Genomic DNA, 21,082 nt, shown 5'->3' with positions numbered 1-21,082 from the left:
GCGTTTCCTATACTTTTATATGATAACCGCAAGATTTACACGAATAATAATAGTGGTTCAAACCAATCGGTTGATGGTTGTCATTCATGCCACTGTCCGCGCGCGTCAGATTTTGGATCCAGCGGTCCGAGCACAGACTTATTGTGGTGTGAATTGCTTTATAAGTCAAGCCTGGAAATCAAATAGTTATTATTTAATAGGGAGTAAAGAATAAAAATTATATGAGACATACTTTCTATCATTGGCCGATACGTTCGTTATTTGATATAGGCCTACTGCACATGTCGATGCATTTCTGATAAGCATTGGCCCTTCCAATGTCAGTATAAATGTATTTAGTAGAAAAAAAAGATACTTCACGCACCCAAAAGCTATTCCATGACTGCAACTAAAAAGTCCACGCCAAAATTCTTTACTAATGCATTTTATTGTAACATCGACATAGTTGTGAAATGATTTAAGGCAGGAATTACATACAGGCTGCAGTTAAACATGAGTCCATGCAATAATATTTTAGTAAAAAATAACTTTTCAGCCTATTCAGTTAGCGTATTTTCGACTTTTCTATTGCTTTTATCTGATAGGAGCCTATACTAAAACTTTGTAACCTCACAGAGGTAACAACACAAAGCAAAAATATAATATTAGGCTAAATAAAAACGTATTTAATAAGAGTTGCCTGTGTCACAAATCGATCAAAGTTGCCTTTTCATTAGACGTCAAATTAGGTTATAATTCGAGGTTCAGTAAACAACATGTGCACACTTCCTCAAAGTTAAGCAAAAGCAAATATTTTAATCCAATGACATACACTTTGGGCGCTATCATCGATCACATACCTGAATGCAATCAATGTAGGCCTATTACTTCATGTTCCTAAATTGTAAAATACCTATGTGGCATTTTTTCGGGTATATAGAAAATTATGTAAATGGGCAGGCTTATCTGAAATTATTTGATTACGGTCAATTACTTTACACATTTATTTTTTTACTATACAGCACATTAGGCTCACAACAGCCTAAACTTTAGTTTTTTTATTATGATCACTTTTCTACCAAATCCTCCTCTGGGGGGGCGAGTCTTTTACCCGGGTGTTGTCTCTTTTCCTCCACGCGACTCTTGGTCACGTTGTCTATGAGGTCGAGCAACAGGCTGGTCTGGCTGCAGCCAGAGGATGGGTCCAACACGTCACAGGGTCTGGTGGAGCCCGAATCCGGGCTCGAGTTTTCCCAAAAACGTTTCCCGGGATGCTGACGCTTGTCGAATTGCTGGAGGGCCGCGTTTTCCTCGTGCTCCACGTCAAAGCCAGGGTCACGCTTACCTGGGTGCTGCCGTTTGCTGAAAAACGCGAGGAAGCGTTTTCCCGGGTGCTGTCTTTTAGAAAGTTCACTCAGGAGCACGGGGCTGTCCGCAATCTGTCCAAGTATCGCGCGTTTTCCCGGGTGCTGTCTTTTCTGGAACTCTATAAAGGAGTCTAGGTCGTCGTCGCGTTTTCCCGGGTGCTGTCTCTTCTGAACAGCCTCGTAGTCTGCCTCCCCGTCGTCGTCCTCCTCCTCCCTTCGCCCTGGATGCTGCCGTTTCTCCAGGTCCTCGTTCAGTCTCTTGCCGGGATGTTGCCGCTTTGTGACACAGTCTGACTGAGAGTAAAGCCCTTCTGGAAGAAGATTAGAAAAAAATTACCGTTTACTTGCTCTGTTAGCTACATCAAAGGAAGATGTATTTGCCATCTTTAAATGACTCCTGCAAATTAAATGTTTTCTGTATCCTGAGTAAATGAAGTGCATTAGATTACAATCGAGGTTATCAAAGTAAAAAGTTAAAAGGTACAGGATACAAACGATAACCAAAGGACAATATCTTAAATTGTGTATTATTATTTTTAAGAATGTTAACTAATTGAAATAAAAAATGAAAACCAACTGTGTAACCCATATTGTAGTGGCATCAAGATACATGTTAATAAAAAAAAAATTCACACAATAATTAACGCACAATTTGAATAGGCTATATTTCAAGTTATTCTCGGCGAGATGAAATTCAATTTGGAACAGCAATAACTGAGCGGAGTTGAGGTGTGCTACATTTACCATTTGTTTCTCCTTGCTCTTGTATCTTTTCCAAAATGGAGCGCAACAAAATAGTCTCTGCTCTCTGTAGAATAATGTCGTCTATGGTCTTGTGGTCCACCGTCCCATCGTCTGGCATACCCTGCCCTCTGGAACCCGTAAAGTTACCCACCGTGAGAGAAGCCAAGATGAGAAGATACGTCGACTTCATTGCAAGTAGAGTTGTGCCTGGTAAGAAATGATATGAGATTATATTTGAAAAAAAAGGAAAGCTGTAATGAGGATAAAAATGGAAAATATAATCAGATTTGCATCTCAACTAAGATAGAGGTTTGAAATGTGCATGGCAGATGAAGTAAAACGGTATTAAGACTTGAAATGAAAGACTTACTTGGTGTCTTTAGTTCTTCCTCTTGGTAGGCAAATTCAATGGTGATTATGTTAATTTGCTATAGACGTAACCGTTTTGTTCCCCTTCTCACAGCGGTTGGTGACCCGTGAAGGCCAACTTCAGAGGTATGAGCAGATACCTACCCATCGCTTTTTATACCCTCCGCTATCTGTCGTCACACCAGCCACCGCGCTGTAAGTTCCTCTGGAGCGCGCGTCTCCATTGATGTCACCAAGTCGTGCGTAACGATGGATGGTGGACTTTAAACGAAGAACTGACAGATTCTTTTTTTAGATCCATAAATTACAACAAGTTGACTTGGAATTTGGTATTTAACTGCGTAATATACAATTAGGCCCAATAGTTGAGCTTTTTATGGGCACTTCCGCAGTAATTTAACCGCACTTATCATGTTTGTAACTCTTACCAACATGGTTATTGTGCCAAATGGTCATCTTGCATATCTTGAAATTGTCAAAGGTTTATAAAAATAAAAATAAGATAAAATAATAATATGTTTGTACAGAGCCTCATTGAGCACAAGAAGGGTGTATGTTAAGGTTTGGTGTGAATTGACCCTTTCGTCATTTAGTTCAGAAGGTTGAAGGACCTACTGGGCAGCTTCGGAGGTGAGGATGGCAGACTCCCCAAGCCCGGCTTTCACACATCGCTGGCATGATTAGGATATTAGGAATAATGTGCAATCTCAGTACGGCTCAGCATGTGACAGTGCTTCCTCTCTGAATCAGGACAGGTGACGGCACCCTACCTTCTAAACTGCAGGGGTATCAGACCACAGAGTGAAGCTCTCCTCCAGCCTAATAATCTTATCTCTATAAGCAAATCTTAACTCTCCCCTGACTATAATGCATTCTTTATTTACAGTGCAACTAAAGAGGGTTTGATAAGCATTGAGATTACTCCAGAGTCCCTTGATTCTCTCCTCCAGTTTGAGTCAGCCCAGAATAAATCAACTGCATAATTTCTTGCCTTCATTGTGCTGTCATGTCTAATACTTCAAGGATGTTTAGAATCCACGCAGGACTTTGGTTATAATATCAATACCATTTTTACACCCTCTATTCCCTCTTAGTGTTAGTCTATAGATAATCTGCATGTCAATGATAAGCAAGATGTAGCATTTGCTGTGCAGTCTGTCCTCCTTCTGATGATAAAATACATTGTACATCTGGCTGTTGTTCTCTTCATAAAGGCAGCAGCTATTGACCCTCCACTCAAAATCCATTGCAGACGACCACAGAGGAACGGGTGTCTTGTTAAACCACTCCCAACATATCAATACAGCTTCTCTTTGAATCTCAGCCATGAGATCAAATCCCAAAGGACCAGGTTCCTTGTCAGCAGGTCAATTACCCCTGGAAACACTGGAACAAATGGGAATCGGCATCAAAAATTAATCTGACATCTTCTGGGACCACACAACCGCTGGGTTCATCGGTTGGTATGTGGGTCTCTGACAGAGATACAAAGTTTTATATTGTGTGTGTGAATGTAACGTTGTAGACCCTGCGGCAGGTTTGAATACTCCCTTTCTATCTTTATTCCCATCCTTACAAGGATGTAATTAAATCCTGTGTTCTTAGTTGGGGCCGTCAAAACTCAGACATGAAGTTAACACAAAGGTTTAACCACAGTTTGAGCTCCCGGAGAGGACAGGCTAAATATACGCTCTTGGCTGGGAGAGAATAATAAGATTCTTCAGCATCCCTCCTGTGTTTCTTCTCACTGAGGCTTGCTGTTTTTTCATTTCATTAAGCCATGATGATGAACTTCCTTCAAGCACAAATGCAATTGGCAATGTTTGGAGACATGAAGTTAAACAGATGGATTCTCTATTTTGTTGCATAGCTACAGAGAGTATTGCTGGACGAGTGCACAGGTTGATGAAGCGCAGACCTGAGCCAGTCGAGCTGCAATATGTGATTCGTATTCATGAGCAACACAACCTTTTGTAGTGGTTCAGCGAATGAGTCAACCGTACTGTCAGTGAAAACAGGGCAGAAAATGGGGTTTTGAAGGGTCTGGCTTCTTCAGCTTCCACTCTCCCGACTAATGGCACATTCAGCTATGGGCTGCCAACACACTTAGAAACAAATGAATGCTTAAGTAATTGAGGCAAACAGACGAGTGAGTGAAACTTGCCACCCTATATTGAATTCTGTGATTGTTGAACATTTTGACAAAATACATGTGTAACATAAGTAGGGGGAAGAAGTGAATATGAACACATGCAAAACAACTTCAACAGAAGGCAAAGGAGACGCATAAAAGTACTTCAAACAAAATGCCGAAAATAATCTGCAAATATGAAATATTTCAAATATTTCAAATATTGATATATATTAATATCTGAAATATTATCCCTCAAAGACAACAACACAAAACCGAAGAGAAAAAAACAACAACAGCACCACAAGAGCCGACCTCAGCACCTCTGCCCTGACCGGGGGCCGGGGCCACTGTGTGCCAGCTACAGGGAGAACGACAGAGGACCGGATGGAACAAGACATCAGCCAAACGGCCGACCCGGAGACACAGGGAAATAAATATATAAACCCTAATGGGTGAGAGGTGTGTGTGTGTGTGTGTGTGTGGATGGCATGACAGCTGTGTGCCTTGGCACTGACACTGGCCTGACAGGGGTCAGGGTGGCGGGCAGCAGTGAGTGACGGCTTCCAGTGGTTGACTCTGGACTCACGACTTGGTGGGAGATGAGGTCACAGAGCGCTGACCATGAAACTGTTTTATTTGTGTGTGTGTGTTTGTTACTACGGGCGGCCTTTTTTATATAGTGGATTGTTTTATTTAAACTGTTTTTTTAGCCCCTCTGAAGGAAACCAATTTTGGCATGAACTAGTGTCTAATGTCATTTAAAGAGCCATTTCATAATTGAATTCCCTTTTCCGTTTTTGTCACTTAGATATTTACTTCAGCTACGAGTGCTTTGAACCTTTTTCCATACATTTGAAATTAGAGATTTGTTTTGTATTTGTTTGATTGTGTTTCTACCATTCCTGTTTCCTAAGGTGAAATACCTTCCGTTGGTTGTTGTTGTTATTGTTGTTGGCCCAAGGGGGAGAGAATGGGTTTAGTGACCAACTAAAAGCCTCTTTCCCGCTGGTCTCTCCCGGGCAATACTCGATGTGACGCCTGGATTATGGTTGAACCCTACAGGTCCCAGTGGGGGTCCACACTCAGGGCATGAGGCAACCCCAAGTTGAGGGACAAGGCACCATATGACTCACTTGCAGTGTACTATGGTGAAGGTCAAAAAGACCCCCAAAAGACCCCACACAGTGGAAGATATTTAAACAGTTATCAGCCCCAAACCCTTTTTCACCCTAAATCATGTTGCTTATAGTCAGACCAGATGCTGAGATGACAGATTCATTTGTTTGCCAATTTGGTTGGGTTTTATTCCAGACAACTTAATGATCACTATTAATTCACTAAGATGATAATTGAATAGAAGGGCTGAGAAATGCGTTCTGGTCCAGGTAACATTAGATGAATGAATGCATTGTCGCTCGGCTCCGGGAGCTCCGTCCTAGGCCTTCCCATCAACTCATAGAATCAACGTTTTTACATTTTATTATTCGTTGTTAGATTAATTATGTAAAATCTGAAGTCATTTGTTTCAACAAATCATGTTGCAGGAGGGAGGGGTCCGTAAGCAGTTGGTGAATCAAAACTCGCCCAGTACTAATCAAATGATAAAAAAGTGTAATGTTTCAAATCAACCGTGTAGCCTGGCCACTGCATAAAAATAGTATCCAATTGAAAAGCGTAATCCAATTGCATAATTCGTTTATCTCCGGTAGAATATCTTCTTATCAAAACAGGAAACAAAGTTTAACCCCGTCCCCTTTCAGCTTCTAGTTTCCGGCCCAGCTACGGTGCCGCCTCCCAGGATTTCAGCTAGCATAGAGTGGCGAAGTCACAGCTCTTCCGGTAGAGCCCTCGGGACCTATGAGATCGAAAAATATGAATTTCAATGGAGAGAAATTAATTATTTTCTGGTCCCAGTCTTTATATGCCCTGGATTACACATATGTTGTTTGTGGATTTAACTGATCATTTTTCATGCAAAGAAAGCTAAAAGCTTTCTCGAAGAAGTTTGTTAATGTTAGGTTTTGTGTGAGGCCGCTTTGTGAACTACAGCTCTTCGCTGCTCTCGACGTGAATGATATACGTCACCACCCGCACTTGGAACTCCCGTACAGACATGGCGATCTCTCTGCTGCACTTCACCACTTTTTCCCAAGGGGAGGATAAAAGCATCGAAAGAGGTGAAAAACATTATAAATTGGGCCATGTGGACAGTTTCAGTTATGCCGATGGGGGGCTTGTCCACGCCAGTCGCAGGGAGCGTGACGTCTACTTCTTCGCCACCTACAGAGTTTGTTATGTAAGATCATTCAAAAACGGGTTTGAAAGAAATATTGTAAATATTTTGTCTTTATTTGATGAACATGGCTCAATAATGTCGTATGAGAACTTTATAACAAAGCACAGTTTTCCTATTCCCTTCCTGGAATTCAATGCTGTAACTAAGGCTATTCCTTCAGGTTTGTCTCATCTGATTAAGAGTCATGTTTGTTTTAATGAAGTACATACTTCCTATGATATACCTACATTATTTTTGAATGGCATGGAATTAAAAGATAAAAAATGTAATAATAGATTAATTCGTCAAATATTGCAAAGTAAAAACAAAATTATTCCAAGAGGAAAATTCTACTGGAATTCGCATTTGGAAAACATAAATTGGAAAAAGACGTGGCTTTTACCTCATAAATTTAGTATTTCCAACAAGTTAAAAGAAATTCATTTTAAAATTGTACATAAAATCTATCCAGTCAATTCTATAATATCTAAATATATGGATGTTGATAGCTCCTGCTCCTTTTGTGGACTCGCTGATGAAACATTTGCCCTTCTTTTTTTTTAATGTGAATTTACCAAGAAATTTTGGTCTGATTTAAGTTCTTTCATTTTCCATCCACCCATGGTCATTCATGACTTCATTCTTAAAGATGTGATATGTTACTTTGACGATGGTAAAGATAAGTCCCTTATTTATATGGTTAATTTTTTAATTTTACTTGGGAAGTTCTTTATTCACAAACAAAAATTCTTAGAATCTCATCCCTCTTTCCAGGTTTTTTTTGTAGAGTTTAAATCACTTTTTAAGTCCCTTTCCCTGTTAAAAAATAAAAAAAAGCATTAGATTTATTGATTGTTATCTAAATTTATTTCATGAGTCTCCTTGACAACAGGTCAAATGTATACTTCTAATGAATTCATAGATCTGAGATTACGAGACCCCATTGGCCTCATGTTACCTCACACGGTCAACTACATGCGTTTTTTCTCTGTATATATTTAAATGAGTTATGTTTTCAAGGAACATTGGCCCAGAGAAGAGCTCCTCTATTATAATTTTTGGGCGATTGCGTAGCTGCCGTAACAGAGTGAGAGAGATAGGTCTACAACAGCAGCCATGGTATTTTCTCCATATGCACAGGATTAATAGCCTTATACCTTCATCTTTCAACATGCCGTAGTGTCTGGTGGTGTTGCAATACACCCACACCCACATGAGCATTCTCATACACGATCACACACACACAAGTACTCACACATGAGCATGCAGGCACACAGACACAAACATATGCACATTCACATACACAAACATGCAAAGACACACACACACCTACATTCACACATGAACGCAGACAAAGGAAGTGGAGAGAGGGAATTTTGCATTATTTATTTTGAAATTTCATCTCTGTCTTGTGCTGTGTGTCTGGTTGCCTCGAGAATCCCATTATCTCTCAATAAGCTGCGAGGCGCCAGTGCGTTTCTCCAGCCAGGGACCATGATTAGCGCCTGAGTACCACATACTACAGCTCACTCATCCTCTCCCTTTCGCTTTACACCTCCATCTCCGTCCGCCGTCATCTCCCCACCCCTTCATCACGGTCAGGTGGTGTCTGGGAACATCCGTAATGGAGGTACATTGAGCTGATCTTTCCATCTAAACGCCTAAATCAAATGCAGATGTGGACTTGGAAATACTTATTTTCAATGGGGGAAATGCAAAGAAGAAGAATTTGGAAGAGAAGAAGTTTAACTCAAAGTTCTTCATCAGAGTTGAGAGTTGATCATCTGTATAATAAACAGGAAAATACAGCTTTTGATCTTTGTATTACTTTGAGTCTGCCTCGTGTATGAAAAGTGCTATATAAATAAGGTTACCTTGCCTTGCCTACTGTATACAACAGACATATGCTCTCATCATTTAAAGTTGCTTTAGGTATGCCATATTGAATCAATGACATTGTAAACAGCTCTTATTTGGATAGAACCGAATCAAAATGCATTTTCATTCAAAATGTCAAAGCCTGTATTTGTTGTGAAAATCGATAGGGTCAGCTTAATAAATCTAACTTGTTGTATCTCTCAAAATAACAGTCTTCCATCCATGACCCTTTATTCAATAACAAAAGTAAAATGTAAAAAAAAATAACACATTGCAACACAAAACTTGCGCCACAGCCCCTTCATTGTGAAACTATTTGAACTGTACAGCCATATAGATTACAAAAATAATTTGGACAAATTCAATGTTCACATACACACACGCACACAATACACACATCTCCCCCACGTAGAGATGCGAACACGCACACACACCTCCCCCTAAACACACAAACAGCCGCACACCTGTTTGAGCCGTCGTTCCATTCACAAAGTGAGTGCGGAGGAGTTTGTCCATGTGTGTGTCTGGTTGTTTTTGGAGGAGTGGGGGGGGTGGGGGGGGGGGGGGGGGGGTGATAGAGGAGGGAGGCGGATGTGAGCTGCGCTGAGCGTCACCTGATTGGCTCATTGTGGAGCAGCAAGCAGCTGGTTAGGCCCAACCGCCTGATCCACAGGAGAAGAGCAACAACTAGGGAGGCTTGATGAGAGCGGAGAGAAGTTCACACCAGGGACTCACACTCTTACAAGGGTCAGGCATGGCCCTTTTGGGCTACGAGAGGGGAGAGGGAAGAGGGGTGAAAGGAGAGGGAAGAGGGGAGAGGGGAGAGAGGAGACAGAAGAGGGGATTTAGAGAGAGACAAATCATCTGAATGAATAGCTTTGCTAAAGGCCGGCACACACAGGTCCGTTTGATGTTTGAGTACCATCTTGATTCCTGAGGTAATAAAACCATCTTGTTTCCCGTCTTGTCTTTGGTAATCTAATAGGCAGATTATGTGACTGTGGTGTGAGAGAACAAGGACAGCCTGTTCAGGACAGCAAAATAGAAGAAGAATAAAACACCTACTTTAAACCACTTTGATTTAGTAATATGCGTAAATAATTGTTCTGACTTACGCTGAATTTTCTTAATTTTTTAATTGTTCCAAAAAACGGGCCATTAAATTTGTTACTTTGTCATCTATTAATTTACTGTTGAGTGTGGTTTATTTTGTGTGCACATGTTGCTATGACAGAGAACAGGAAATAAATAAAAGGAAACAGGATCTGACTCACAGGATTAGGATACAAATGTGTTTGGCTTTTTGAGGCCAAAGGTTTTCAAAATGTTTATTTTGCTGTTATAACATTATTATATGTTTAGTTTGTATGAATGTCTTTTCATTATTTGATTTAATATATTATTATGTAGTTCTATAATGAAGTACCATGCCTGATTTTAGTATTTCCTAGGTCTTGGACATTGGATTTGTATAACATATTATAAGTGCTAAAAAGGCAATCATTCCCGGGCTCATGAATTGAGTCTTGAGTCAACAGTGTGAACCGTAACATGATGTCTTCATGTATCCCAAAATAGGTTTGGTCCTCGAAAGGTAAAGTTGCTGTAGGTAAAATTTGAGATTTACAATAGGAGAAAGCAGAAAAGAGCTAAATCCAATTAACAACCCTTGCAATAATAACACTGTGTGCCTATGTGATTGATCAGAGGCCAGATGGATTACTGAACCAAGCTCGGAAGAGATGCCCTGATTGGTCAGAATTAAGGCCCAGTCAACTCACAGAGCATTTCAATACGGATTGCTATAGCATTTCTAACAGATTACCCTCAAATTGTTGCTCTTAAAGTTACCATCAGCAGCCTTGAGGGTTACCTTTAAAGATCTTATAGCACACATTTGTACCCATTTTGAAGCCATCTGTAATCTTTTTAGTTGATTAATCCCGTCAGAGAGGAACAGATCATGTCCCTAGCTGCAGCAGCAGGTGGTGGTGGTGGTGGTGGTTCTGGACCTTCTGCAGGAGACGGCTACCGATGGGCAAGCGGCATCCACCGTAAACCCTGTCACTTCTGATTGGTCTATAAACACGATGTAATGCTCCGGGTCTCCATCCCCTGTCACCCCAGAGAACAGCGCACCTGTATGAGCATTACAACGGTCATCTCGTTTGGTCGAGGGTAAGGTTTGTAAGGCAAAGCCACAGCCATTGGGTCACTGCTGTGGTCCTACTCACTTCATCTTTGCTTATAAAGTTGTGTTACAGATGAGAACTGTTTTACCTTTTTTCTCTGAGCTATCGTGGTGCTAGCCGGATGCAGTCATTACTGTATGACTCGTGGGAGGGGGAGGGCATGAGCCAAGCCTGTGGGTGTCCCCTGGCACCGGGATATGACCATTGTTTACAGTAAAGAGCAGGAATGACAGGCTCGTCTGTTCCACCAACCTCATTTTCCACAGGCGAGGATGAAGATGTACTACTTGTCTTAAAGGTCAGGCTAAAGATCAGATACAATTGATATGCTTGTGGAGTTCAAAGTGAATTCAAGGTACTCAGAGAAGTTATTTTGCTTTTGGTAAATCTAATTCAAGGTAAAGCATTAAAAATACTAGTTGTGACTTAGTTTTCTGTGTCGCATATTCGTTTTTTTCTTCTTTATTTCCTTGAAAGAAACTTTTTTTGCTATTAATTCACCCGAAATATATTGAAGCCTCAGTTCCGGTCTGTAAAGGAAGGGAATCAATCTCTTGGTTAACAAAATGATCTAATTTCAAACAAAGGCACATACCAAGTAAAGCGCTTCAGGGAATTCTTATGTAGTTGAGTATAATTCAACCCTAAATACATCTACAAAAATCACGTTGTTCTGTTTCGTGGCATCCGGTTTGAAAGTGGGACCATTTTAAATGGAGGCAAGCAGATGGGCCGCTTAAAAACCTCAACAAATGAAGGACAAAATCGCTTTACTTAGGCCTTTTGTTGCGACTGGAACAGTATTGAGCCTTGGAGAAAGTAAGCTAATTTCAGTCAAAGGCCACTGTATAGAACATATAAAGGCACAGTGATTGTGGACAGCATAGGTGGCTTCCTCATTGTCCATGTCTTGTTTTGTTGCGCACATCAAAAAAGCATCTGTTGAAAAACAGACACACTTAAATTGAGTACACACACTTGCACACGCATGCACACTCACACACACAACACGCACACACATACACACACACACACACACACACACACACAGGCACACGCAAGTCGTGCTATATCGATTTTCCTTGGGATATTTTTGTGAACTTTTACAAGAAATTTGATGGAACAAATATCAATCCTTTGACTCCAAATTATGGTGGTTAGTGTGTGTTTGTGTGTGGGGGGGAGACTCCTTAGCGCAATAGAGGAGCAAGGAGCTGTCTGGTAAATGTAATTTATTATTGGCTGACCTATTTGCTTGTCTATGTGATACGTTTTGTCCATTATACAACTCCTTCTCAAATCAAACAAATGGGATTCTATTATGTTTGGCTCGTCTGCTTCCTACCTCCCTGTTCCTGTATCCAGCTCAGCTCAGTTTGAGTCAGAATTAAACATAATCAAATAATTGTCTGAATAGTATCTCCCTGTCTCTCACTGTATTTGTGTTTGAATTATTGCACCATAATAAAGTGTCAAAAATGTCCCCTTCATTTTCATTTAGTGCCTAACAGCCCCAATCTCTAATATTTTCAATCCACCTTTTTGATTACTTTTGAGATTCTGCATGACGAACCCACGGCGTGACGTGACTTGTTGTGATGACATGGCAGGGCATCATTATAAAGCAGTATGGTATGGTTGAGTTCCCACGTCCCACTGGGTAAGAAAAGAGTGAGACCTCTCCACAGATTACATCTTGACTTCAGAAGCCTTGAGATAATGGCTTTGTGATCAGCTCCACTGCACAAGAAGAGGACTGGTTTAAGATAGACCTGCAGTCACTCACTAACCCCACACTTGGTACACCGGCCATGATTAGGCTAACGGCCCTGTCTCAGAACTCTGATAAAGACCCCGTAGAAGGGCGTCGTAGGGTGCTGAATAGTTTAGATAAAGGCCCACTTGGTCGATATACAGTTTAATAGTTTTTGATGGAATGCTTGGAGAGGATGCAACTCTACAGAGCACCATGCTGCAGAAGTAAGCTTTCCCTGACTGCGGTCTGAGACACTTCAGCCCATTCACTGTGACGTAGAAGTTATTCTCCTTGGCCTCACTTTGAGGCCATCTCTTACAATCCTTGGGTCTCTTGAAAGGCACGATATCAATTATATTTATAATAATAATAATCATCAGTGTTATTATATATAATTTGTATTCTTCTTCTTATTAATGTAATAAAAATATTATTAATAATAATAATAATAATAATTACTATTATTATTATTATTAGATACAAATTCAATAATTGCCAAAGAGGGATTCAGCTATTTGACACATTAAAACTAGAGAATTCTCTGCTGCAGTTCCTTGTTGTGAACAAGAGACTATAGTTTCCAGTATTGGCCAGTTCCTCCCTGAAACCCGGGCCCTGTCGGGGCCATGTCGTCCTGGATACCTGTCTTATGCCACATCGATTGGGCATCTGGGCTGAGAGGGTGACAGTAGGCCCTACCAGGCCCCTAGCCACCACTGCCAAGGGCCCCTACCCAACGACCCCCTCCCCCCACCCCGACGCATGTTCGCTCTGAGCCGCTCAGACATTTTCCAAACCAACACCTGCAATCGATACCGACAGCCAGGCCTTTATCAATCAGGCCTGACTGGGGGTAATTGTTTACCTATCAATCTGAAAATAGAAATGCTCAGATTCCTTTCCGGGTGTTGTGGTGAATGTTAAATGGAGCGCAGCCTCTGAGCCCTTGTGTTAAACAAGCTGAAAGAGAATCATCAGTAAAGTTACTTGGAGCCTCTTTTTGACGTCAGCTTGACCTTCCGAAAACAAGTTTATTCTACCTAAAAAGCAATAAGCCAAAAATGTCAAGGCCAATTCAATCAAATGAAATAGAACATAGAATGGAATAGAAAATATTGAATTGAATGAACTCTACAATTGAATTGCATTCCAAAAACAATGTCAACGTCACATACTTATGCATGACAAAAGCCTTGTTTTTATCTAGTCCTCAGTTACTAAAATAATCATTGAAAAAAACTCAATGTCAGTTAAGGGGTCTATGAGGAAGAGTAAGACACACACATCACCAAAACACACACGACACCCCTGGGTTAATCTAATCTCTCAAATTGTTACATACTGGTACTGAGAGGGACACGAGAGCTTTTGAAGAGGGTTTTCTAAGAGAGGGTCCTTGCTGTTTATTTTAAATGGTGAATATTTGTGCAGCTAATTGTCAGGGTGTCCCTACAGCCGCACCCTCCCTTCCTATCACATTCGATTGAGAGGGTAAGCGAGAGAGAGAGAGAGAGAGAGAGAGAGAGGGAGTGAGAGAGAGGGTGAGAGAGAGTGACAGAGAAGAAAGAGGGCAGAAGAGAGAGATAGGTACTAAACACGCAGATCCGTGAATCAGGATAGGTAGTAATGACGTTTGCAGGTTAGACTCAAAGAAAGCAACAGGCTTGTGTGTGTGTGTGTTTTTATGTGTATTTATGTGTGTCTGTGCACTTGCGATTATGTGTTTGCGTGTGTTTGTGTGTGCGAGTGTGTGTGTGTGTGTGTGTGTGTGTGTGTGTGTGTGTGTGTGTGTGTGTGTGTGTGTGTGTGTGTGTGTGTGTGTGTGTGTGTGTGTGTGTGTGTGTGTGTGTGTGTGTGTGCGAGTGTATTAATGCGGTGACTGCAGAGCTGTGGTCTGTAATAGAGTTGACAGAGCTTTAGGCACACGCCAGGCCAGGCAGCAGGAACTTGCAGGTGAACTCCACCGAGTCCTCTCTGCCTGTAATCAGCAGAGAGAGATGGCGGTCACACCTTTTCCTCTCACACAAACAATCCTGCTCATTCCCTACGCCAATCTTTTTGCTTCCCCCTCTAGGATTTTTGGTCCAATCCTATACCTAATTGGTTGTGTCCATTGTTAATTGGATAACTCTGTCAGGTTAGGGGCTCATCTTTGTCAAAGCCAGCCTTGTGAGATTATCCGTATCTCATAAATTCGCTTTGCAGATCAGTCTAGCCTCGATCCCGTTGAAATAAATCCTCTTAAAATGTAAAAGCGATTGGACCATCAGCTCTTGGGGGAGGAAGTTTCAGTTTCAGTTCCTTCAATGAAAAGATACAATGGTGGCCCTCGAGGAAAGGGTTGCCAAATACAGACTCGTCAAAATGGTTTAAACCAAAAAAGATTGAATAGCTATGTTTAAAGATTAAGAGTAATCTGAGCAGAAGACTTGAGTAGAGGTTTTAGCTTTACTCCTTCCAATCAAACTCTGCAAGAGCAACACTCTGATTTGCTTCTTTTTATTTTTTTAACACCGTAAGGCAGCAGCCAGACAGTATAAGGCCAGACAGGTATTCATTGGGAAATATCTGGATGATCGGACCAGGAAATGTCAAAACATTGTTCGGCAATAATATTCCAAAGATGAACATTAACATGGGAGCAATTTAAATTCACATTGTCATAATAAAGAGTGTGACATCATATCTATTCATGTCCTTTGGTTGGCCAGACCCAAGACTCACACGCATATCTCTGTTAGCAGCATGTGTAAGATGATTCCCTCTTTCCATTCCGTTGTCCATAGGCTACACTGTATGCTCCACAGTCAAGCATCCACCTGTCCGTCCGCACTGCCCTATTCATAAACCCTCCTTCCCACACACACACACACACACACACACACACACACACACCAACACACACGCACACTCACAAACACACATACAAACACGCGCACACGTAGACACACACACACACACACACACACACACACACACACACACACACACACACACACACACACACACAGACACACACACACACACACACACACACACACACACACACACACACACACACACACACACACACACACACACACACACACCCACGGACAAACACACACACACACACACACAGACACACACACACCCACACACACACACACACACACACACACACACACACACACACACACACACACACACACACACACACCCACGGACAAACACACACACACACACAGACACACACACACACACACACACACGCTCCATCCTTCTCCCTTTAATCCCTGACCGGCTCCTCTTCCGCATACAGAGCTCTGCCCAAACAGCAGATTGAGAATCGTACTATGTGGCTTTAATAGCCAACGCCCCCTCCATAATCATACCTGAGTCTCTCTTCTCCCTGGTCTCATCTCTCCGTGTGTCCGTGTCTATCTCTCCACGGGCTCATCGGCGATACAGAGTGTCTCCGTGCTTACGCCCTCCCTAACTCCCCTGAGGAGACGCTTCATCAGTGCATAAGCGAAGCCATAACACTGTTCCATTTCCTTGCATTATTTTGATGTATTTTTGGATTGCAAAAGATTCCCTATGTCTGTCCAATGCACTAATAACTGAAATTACCCCAAAAACTAAACTGGGGGTGAGAAAAACATTGTATTCCCCAATCTCATTGAACTATATTTATCTACAAGTATTTAACAATATTCTACTCGTTGGACTTCATTTTAATAGTTATCTCCACGCCTTTCAGTGAACTTTACCATCAGGATCCAATGTTCCAAAGACTGCGTGGTCTCCCACGGGAGCGATGGGAATGCAGTGAAGCAGATGTCACCGTGACTGAAGCTCGTCAATAATGCTTAGACGCTGCGGTCCTATACTGGCACACGGGGCGCTGCAAATTAACTGCATTAAAGCAGACAAACACTAAGACATTTTAATACTTTATTTGAAGTACGGTGTCTAGCCACATGTTAAGTACTAGTGTCTAAAGCATATCTTTCTGTGCTGCATTAATGATGGCAGTTACAATGGGCGAGATGTTACATTTTGTATGTTTCTTGGTGCAGCATACCGGTGTGCTGCCTACACACACACATATATACACACAAACACACACAGACACACACACAGTATCACACATAAGTGTAATTGAACCCATGGTTCTTAGAAGCTTAATTGAAAAGCCGTCTTCATTGAACTAGTGACACACTATCGGATGTATGGCCTCCTAAACAGCCTGCCGTCATCAGAGAAGGTCAGTGCTGTCCAAAGTCTGGAGGTTAGCGTCTGTATGTATGCCTCTGTGTGTGTGTGCAGGTGTGTATGCTTGCGAGATCGTGCGATTCTTTGTGTATCTGTGTTTGAGTGTGTGTGTATGTGTGTACTAGCACTGCTCTCTGTGAAGCAGATGATATTGCGATGTGTGTGGCCGTGTATGTGTGACGTTTCTCAATTGATCAAGCCTTGTTCATCCATTAGGCAGCGCCATGGATCCCATCCCCAATGTGCTCAGCACCGGGGCTCAGTCAATCCACAATCAACAACAAACAGATGCTAGCAGTCCAAACAGAACAGCTCAAACACACACACACACACACACACACACACACACACACACACACACACACACACACACACACACACACACACACACACACACACACACACACACACACACACACACACACACACACACACACACACACACACCATACATTCATACCACCCAGTCAACTGTTTTTGTATCGATAATAACTGTTGAGTTCTTTATTAGAGGCTATAATCCTCTAATTTACATACATGGCAATAAGGAGCAGATAGGGGTCCTTACTCAAGGATACCTTCAGACATTGGGGATCGTTCCCGGAATCGTTCAGCAAGGAATCAAACCCCCTAGGTGCCACTGCTATGCAATGCAATGTTGTGAACACTTCAAATAACATAATTACATAATTAACACATAATTAAAACGTATACAGAGACAGACAGTGTAGCTTTGTTTAACTATTCTCCTCATTGTCTTAATACATGCATTTATGAGCTTTCGAGGCAATGCACATTTTCTGCCTGTGCAGAAATAGGAGATAGAGCAAGACACCAATGCAGGGAACAATGCCTGCCTAGAGCTCACTGGGGATGTGGCCTTTAATTGCTCCGACCATCCTCCAAACAGTTTTTGAGACTTCAACAGAGAATTTTAATAAGACAGAACGAAGGCTCGAACCCAAAGTGGCGTGTCCTATTAGGGCAACTTAAGAGGGTGGGAAGATTTGAATTCCTTAAGTGACTGTCAGCCTGGCAAGGTGATAAGTAGAGATTGGATAGGTGACTCTGTCCTCAGAGTCACCTATTCACTCTGCGCTCAACTCTCTTTCCACTTAGACCTGTCCTCCCTCTCTACAATCTATTCATTTACTCAGTGCTTGACTAATAACATTACAGCAAATTCACTCGGCTTACCGTCTGACAGACATATCCTTAAAGGTGAAGTGTGTAGTATTTAGTGGCATCAAGCATAACAGACTTGTGTAATATAATATCAATCTATCCAGTTCGTTGCCATCTCCAACCCATCTGCTAGATACCATCCTAAACAATGCACCCTTTACTCTGTGATTCAATTGATCAATGAAAAATGATTTAGTGTGGGGTGATGAAATTATAAAACATTCTGAAAGAAGAGGCAACGTGCAGTCTTTGAGCTCCACTTAGAGTCTTTATTGTGGGATTAGGATGGTAAGGGTCTTCATCCATCGACATAGAGACTGAAGATACACCCCCACTGCATGCATACAATATAGAAAGTTGTACAAATTGTCCCAGTTGTAGGGTTCTTTGGAGCTGTAATCCGATGTTTCATTGGATCAGTGCTTCTTACCTCCTAATCCCATATCCCAATTATTTATTGCCCCTTCTGATTTTTTACTACCCTTCCTTCAGTTGAGTGGATGATAGAGGCTCATTCCCACTCTGCAACCATAGGCATCATGGCTTTGTCAAGGCTGTAGGTTGTTGTTGCTTACATAAAGATTTACCTTAGATTAATGTGTTCCCCTTAATATCTAGGTCTATGAAAGAATAGTAAACAAAAAATGTCACACAACTTTGACATGTGTTAAAGTAAGCCCTTTAAGCCTTGTAAACCCATGTTTCCAAATCCATGTTATTAATCTTGTTTTGATACTTATTTTTTATTTTAGCCATCCCTTTTGATTAAATTATATATGTTGACTTTGTTAGAGCTAACTAATCCAATCAAGCCACAATACCATAGTAACACTAGGGAATCAACTGTTATGGATCCGCATCAAGATGATTGGTATATTGGCCTAATTTCATATGGATCTCCGCCGCGTGGCTGGCGGGCTGGTCTCATTACATCACAGCCGATCAATGCTATCTGGCTCGAGCAATAAGCCTGGCAGCAATTAGCAACAGCCAGTTTACATTTTCAGCAAGCAACTAAAAGCAACTAATTGAAAGCTGTAATTCTGTTTAATGATATTAATATGATTGAATTAGTATTATAACCAGTATATTCTATTATAATATTCTTACTAATATTAACTTGAAATGATGATAGACTATGCCTAACTAAACCATTGGTAAAATGTCATAAATAATAATCAGAAAAATAATATCTAGCCAACTTCAAACCAGCTTCTGCAAACTTCTAAAACGTTCACCAATAGACCTTTCTCGTTCTGCAGACCTAGAACTGTTCAGCTTCATAACTCCAGTCCAAATTCCCTGGACCAAAAGAATTATGCAGCTGGTGTTTTTATTGATCTCAAAAAAGCATTTGATACCATAAATCATGACAGATTAATCAATAAACTAGAACGATATGGTATCAGGGGGGTTGTATTAAACTGGCTGAGGAGCTATCTACAGAACAGGCAACAGTTTGTGAAGATGGGTGAACATGCCTGTGGGGTCCCCCAGGGGTCAGTATTAGGGCCAATTATTTTTATTCTCTACATCAATGATATATGCAAAACATCAAAGATTTTACAATTTGTGTTATTTGCAGACGACACTAATATTTTCTGTACGGGAGAGGACTTACAGCAGCTTCTGGAGTTAATTACAACTGAAATGAGCAAATTAAAAAAGTGGTTTGACAATAATAAATTGTCATTGAATCTAAGTAAAACAAAAATCATGTTGTTTGGAAACTGTAATTTAAATAATGACGTAAATGTTAAGATTGACGGTGTTGATATTGAAAGAGTGTATGTATATAAATTCCTGGGTGTGACAATAGACCATAAGCTCAGCTGGAAACCTCACATAAAACATGTTAAATCTAAACTGTCACGAAGCATCTCAGTCCTGGGTAAAGCAAAGCATATATTGGATCACAACTCATTACATATTCTTTACTGCTCAATGATCTTACCTTATTTAAATTACTGTGTGGAGGTCTGGGGGACCACTTACAAAAGCTCACTGCTACCACTAGTCACACTTCAAAAACGAGCCATAAGAATAATCAATAAAGCTGGATATTATGATCACACCAACCTCCTGTTTTTACATTCCCGTATCATAAAGTTCAATGACCTGGTTGAATATCAAGTTGCACAAATCATGTTCAAAGCTAGAAATAAACTGCTACCAGGTAACATTCAACAACTTTTTTTTGACAGAGAGGGGGGTTACAATTTGAGGGAACAGTTAAACTTTAAGACACTGGCTGTACGCATGACTAAAAATGTCATTGCATCTCAATTGGGGGTGTGAAACTGTGGAATGGGATGAGCAAGGAGCTAAAGGAATGTCCAAACATGATCCAGTTTAAAAAAAGGTTCAAAGCAATGATTTTCAAAAGGTACAGGGATGAGGGACAGAAGTAAGAAGGAAAATATAAAAAAATAAATAATAATAATAATATTAATATATATGAAATAATATATCAAATATAGTATAAAGAGAGATTATGAGGAATACAGGAAGTATATATTAAATAAATATTAATTATTGAACTGTGGAAAAGGGGTAGGATTAAATAAGTGTTACATTTCTTCCTACTCCTTTTCAGACATATCAATTGAATGTATGTAATTTTTTCTTTTGTGAAATAATTGGCACATCGCTTTTGTTTATTGTAGTGTCATGCTTTTTATTTTGTTTGGTGTTATTTGCGATGCTTGATTTGTATTTTGATACGTCTGAAATAAATGAAATCAATCAATCAATCCTGCATTGGTATTTGTAAGGTATGTGTGAAATCATTATTAGAAGATACAATTGTATGGTGGTAATTAAGATAAACCAAAATGATGTAGGAACATCTTAAACAACGTCAAATGTCTCTATAGTCTTCGTATTTTGGGTTCTCCCATCTATTTGTTGGTGTCCTGCCTTCCCCACTGAATGCTAAGTACACTC

The 21,082-nt window shown here is 40.8% G+C and overlaps 1 protein-coding gene across 3 annotated transcripts; it reads right to left on the bottom strand.

Annotated features, from left to right (window-relative positions):
* Positions 1 to 408: 408 nt before the first annotated feature.
* Positions 409 to 2,609, bottom strand: trh (thyrotropin-releasing hormone). Of its 3 annotated transcripts, none has more exons than XM_060046057.1 (3): positions 2,461 to 2,609; positions 2,091 to 2,297; positions 409 to 1,657 (listed from the first exon to the last, which is right to left on the bottom strand). In XM_060046057.1, exons 2-3 carry the CDS (start codon positions 2,278 to 2,280, stop codon positions 1,047 to 1,049), a joined length of 801 nt encoding a protein of 266 aa, XP_059902040.1. In that variant the 5' UTR covers positions 2,281 to 2,297; positions 2,461 to 2,609; the 3' UTR covers positions 409 to 1,046. The 3 variants fall into 3 exon arrangements, with proteins under 3 accessions (XP_059902040.1, XP_059902043.1, XP_059902042.1); XM_060046060.1 differs by having other exon boundaries at positions 409 to 1,654; XM_060046059.1 differs by having other exon boundaries at positions 2,091 to 2,341; positions 2,461 to 2,596.
* Positions 2,610 to 21,082: the final 18,473 nt, after the last annotated feature.

The sequence above is a fragment of the Gadus macrocephalus genome, chromosome 1 (assembly GCF_031168955.1).
Source record: "Gadus macrocephalus chromosome 1, ASM3116895v1".
In the NCBI taxonomy this organism is placed as follows: domain Eukaryota; kingdom Metazoa; phylum Chordata; class Actinopteri; order Gadiformes; family Gadidae; genus Gadus; species Gadus macrocephalus.
The sequence above is the reverse complement of the archived record's forward strand: the minus strand, read 5'-3'. Positions and strand labels throughout refer to the sequence as shown.

Excerpts from the sequence above, each read along its gene's own strand:
- trh (XM_060046057.1), bottom strand. The coding sequence starts at position 2,280 with ATGAAGTCGACGTATCTTCTCATCTTGGCTTCTCTCACGGTGGGTAAC. Across the intron at positions 1,658-2,090 it reads AGAGCAAGGAGAAACAAATG|AAGGGCTTTACTCTCAGTCA; the intron begins GTAAATGTAGCA and ends ATCTTCTTCCAG.